Source organism: Priapulus caudatus, unplaced genomic scaffold, assembly GCF_000485595.1.
Source record: "Priapulus caudatus unplaced genomic scaffold, Priapulus_caudatus-5.0.1 Scaffold284, whole genome shotgun sequence".
Lineage (NCBI taxonomy): Eukaryota > Metazoa > Priapulida > Priapulimorpha > Priapulimorphida > Priapulidae > Priapulus > Priapulus caudatus.
The window spans coordinates 80000-83088 of NW_014577345.1; the positions used below are offsets into that span (position 1 = coordinate 80000).

At 42.1% G+C, this 3089-nt stretch overlaps 1 protein-coding gene across 1 annotated transcript in view; it reads left to right on the top strand.

Annotated features, from left to right (window-relative positions):
• LOC106808540 (BSD domain-containing protein 1-like) overlaps nucleotides 1–3089 on the top strand; it is an 8242-nt gene that overhangs the window by 1700 nt on the left and 3453 nt on the right. The window contains exons 2-7 of the mRNA XM_014811300.1: nucleotides 472–523; nucleotides 742–858; nucleotides 1090–1278; nucleotides 1469–1639; nucleotides 1773–1920; nucleotides 2113–2664. Of these exons, the coding sequence (XP_014666786.1) occupies nucleotides 472–523; nucleotides 742–858; nucleotides 1090–1278; nucleotides 1469–1639; nucleotides 1773–1920; nucleotides 2113–2664 (1229 nt within the window). The remainder of the gene's footprint in view (nucleotides 1–471; nucleotides 524–741; nucleotides 859–1089; nucleotides 1279–1468; nucleotides 1640–1772; nucleotides 1921–2112; nucleotides 2665–3089) is intronic.

The following is a 3089-nucleotide window of genomic DNA, read 5'->3' on the forward strand; positions in this document are numbered from 1 at the left end:
ACTATCAGTATCAGCTGGCATCTAATATATGCATCTGATTTGATGACTGTACACTATAAGTCACTATCTTGTACGCTGATCGTCATGTTACAATATCCTTTCAACTACATCACGGCATATAATTGAAATTAGTACGATGTCAGACATTTGCCTGTTAAGAACTTGCACCCCTAGCACTATAGCTTGTTTGATGAAAAAGTTCATTTTATACTTGCAGTTGCACTCTGATCACTGCTTTAGCCCTCATTCGGTCGTTTAAACCTTATAGCACATGGCTTAGGGACCATCAGTAGGGTTAATCCCTATTGTATTGGGTTACATAACTATGTCTAGGCACGTGACATGCTCCACTGTGGCAATTACAACGTGGTATTTCTCACAACCGTGAAACAATTTCAAATATACAATTCTTATCTAGATTGTATTGCCTTGCACTACATTAATTGAATGTATATCTATATTGCATTTCAGAGAGCAAGAGCAGACGTGGTGGGAAGACTGGTTGCAAACAGCTAAAGAAAAGGCAACACCATTTAGTCTAATTTATGATATCATACTCATGATTTAAATTTTGATATTCATTTTGATAACCGTAATTCTTCCGCTGTCAAAAATTACAAGTTGTTTATTTCATTGCAATGTATATATCTTCAGGTAAATGAAATTCTGCCCACATGACAAATGCCATTAGTTCCAATGAGTTACAGTTAACCAATTTTTTTTGTCTTTTATTTAATTTAGACTACAGAAGCTTATGAGCTAGTTAAGAATGACCTTGAAGAGTTTTCCAAAGTCATGAAGGCTGACACATCATCAGCTGTGGTTAAAACAGCTGACACGATTACAGAGAACATCAAGGTAGCTGTAGCATCAAACACGTTTACCTGTACATTCTCTCATTTAAATTTCGGTGCAGTTCATTGCAATTGAATTAACTTTGCAAAAAGTGTGTAGCCGTCTGTGATAATCTATGTACTTATCTGCATAATGAACCGTGGAGTAATTTTCCATGATAAGTGTTATATTTCGAATCGTCCATAGTCTCTTCTGCAATCTCATACATCCAAACCGACAATCCATTTCACGCAGCCGGAGAATCTGGCAGAGAATTCTTCTGCAGTTTCCGAGCAGCTCAAACACGGACTCCACAATATGCTGAGGGGCCTGACATCTGTGGCAGCTGCGGCGGCCACCAGCGGCACTGTCCAGGACGACGTGGTGGAAATCGCTGCACCTCCTAGTGGGAGAGGTGTCGACGCAGTCTTCAACCCCATGCAGGTATGCATAGGAGATAATCCGTCTCACCTTCCGTCCTCACTTTCGTCTTCTGACCTGATGTCACGTGCTTGTGTTGTGGGGTGAGGTGCAGGTTGTCAACCAGTATAAGGTGATTGGCATGTTTCTGCTGTATAATATCTAATGTTAAATTATAGCTCCTCTTCAATTCGCGTTCTTACAATGATTTCAGGCCCGACTGTACAAGATTCAAGTGAATCCTGACACGTACTGCAGAGAGCCGGAGGGTATTCCAGACGAATTTGAATGCTGGCTGATGACATTTGACCTTGACCTATTTAAGGACGAGGTCTCGGACCTGCTGGTCAGTAACCAGAAGCTACGGTCGCTGTACACACGGCTGGTGAGTTGTTGACTGATCCGCTGATGCGATCTCTCTCTACATTGTAAACCAAAAATTTTTTTTAAAAATCTGGTTGGCAGGTTCACACTGAACTATCTGCCGTGCCACGGACTATCGCTTCTTCATTGTTCAGGTTCCAGCAGTCGTCTCTCACGCGGAGTTTTGGCAACGTTACTTCTACAATGTACATCAGTTGGAGGTGGATGAAATAAGGAAGACTGGCCTGAAGGAAAGAGCGGGAACAGCAGGCATGCAGGAGGATATAGGGTGGGAAGACGATGGTGGGTTCCGTATTGCAGTAGGTCACTCCATCAGTTTGTGGTTGTTTTACAGGCAAGATTTGTGATGAGAGCCATATATAGAAGATGTTAGAAACCTGTAGACCATCTAAAAGGATTAATGTATTCATAATGTTTATCATAACATATTAATATTTTTTGCAATTCTCAAAATGATTTTTTTTTGACACACAGATGAAGAATGGAGCATTGTAACAAATCAGTCGGCTATTCCATCTAATGACGAACCCGCAAAATTGGTGATTGATCAATTCCCTCAACCATCAGAAATGGAATCAATGATGCCAACTGCCAAGAGTGACTGCAGTCCAGTATATTTGTTGTCCAGTGATCTCGAGAGACTGGGAACTGTCGATGATGGATCGGGTGAAGCAAACACAAACACTGCGAGTGTGAGCACAGACAAACCACCTGTCACCAGAAAAGACGCAGAAGTAAACGAGAATGCTTGTGAACGCACATTGACAAGTGAGGCTCAAGTCAACCTCGAAGCGCATACACTAGACACGACCACATCTCACACAACAGTTGAAGTGCCTACAGAGGAGCCAAATGATGCAGAATCCTGTGCACGCGATATTGAAGAAACAAAGGCCCATGAGAGCCTTGTGAGTCCTGCTGACGTGGACGAAGATGCGCGAGAACTTAAGACAAAGGATAAGGGTGACATGGTGGTCGTTGGTAGTGGTGTCTCCTCTGACACGTCGGAGAGCAACCCAACTAAAGGTGAGTTGTTTGGATCATGCCATGCATGAATGTAACACTTGTATGTCAGCGATGTAACTGTATGTCAACTGTAATAGGTCGAGTTGGTCATCAAACATACACAAATTTAATATTCGAGTTCTGTCTCATGGAACCCCACTCAGCGACTTTAAGATCTTAACATTTAATGAGTTATTGCATGCTCATTCACAACGCAACGAGTTATTCAAATAGTGTGTAAAGTAGTCGGCCTTAAAGTGATTACGTCACCGTAAATAGTAAAAAATAAAAAAAACATTTTCACTTTTTCACAAAATATAAGTCATTCTGTTCACTTTTTAAGGTTAAATTGCTGCATTATACTTCTTATTGTATCCCCCACGCCGAAGTCGGCGGGGATACTATGGTTTCATGTCTCCCCAGCCGCCGCCGCCGCCGCCGCCGCC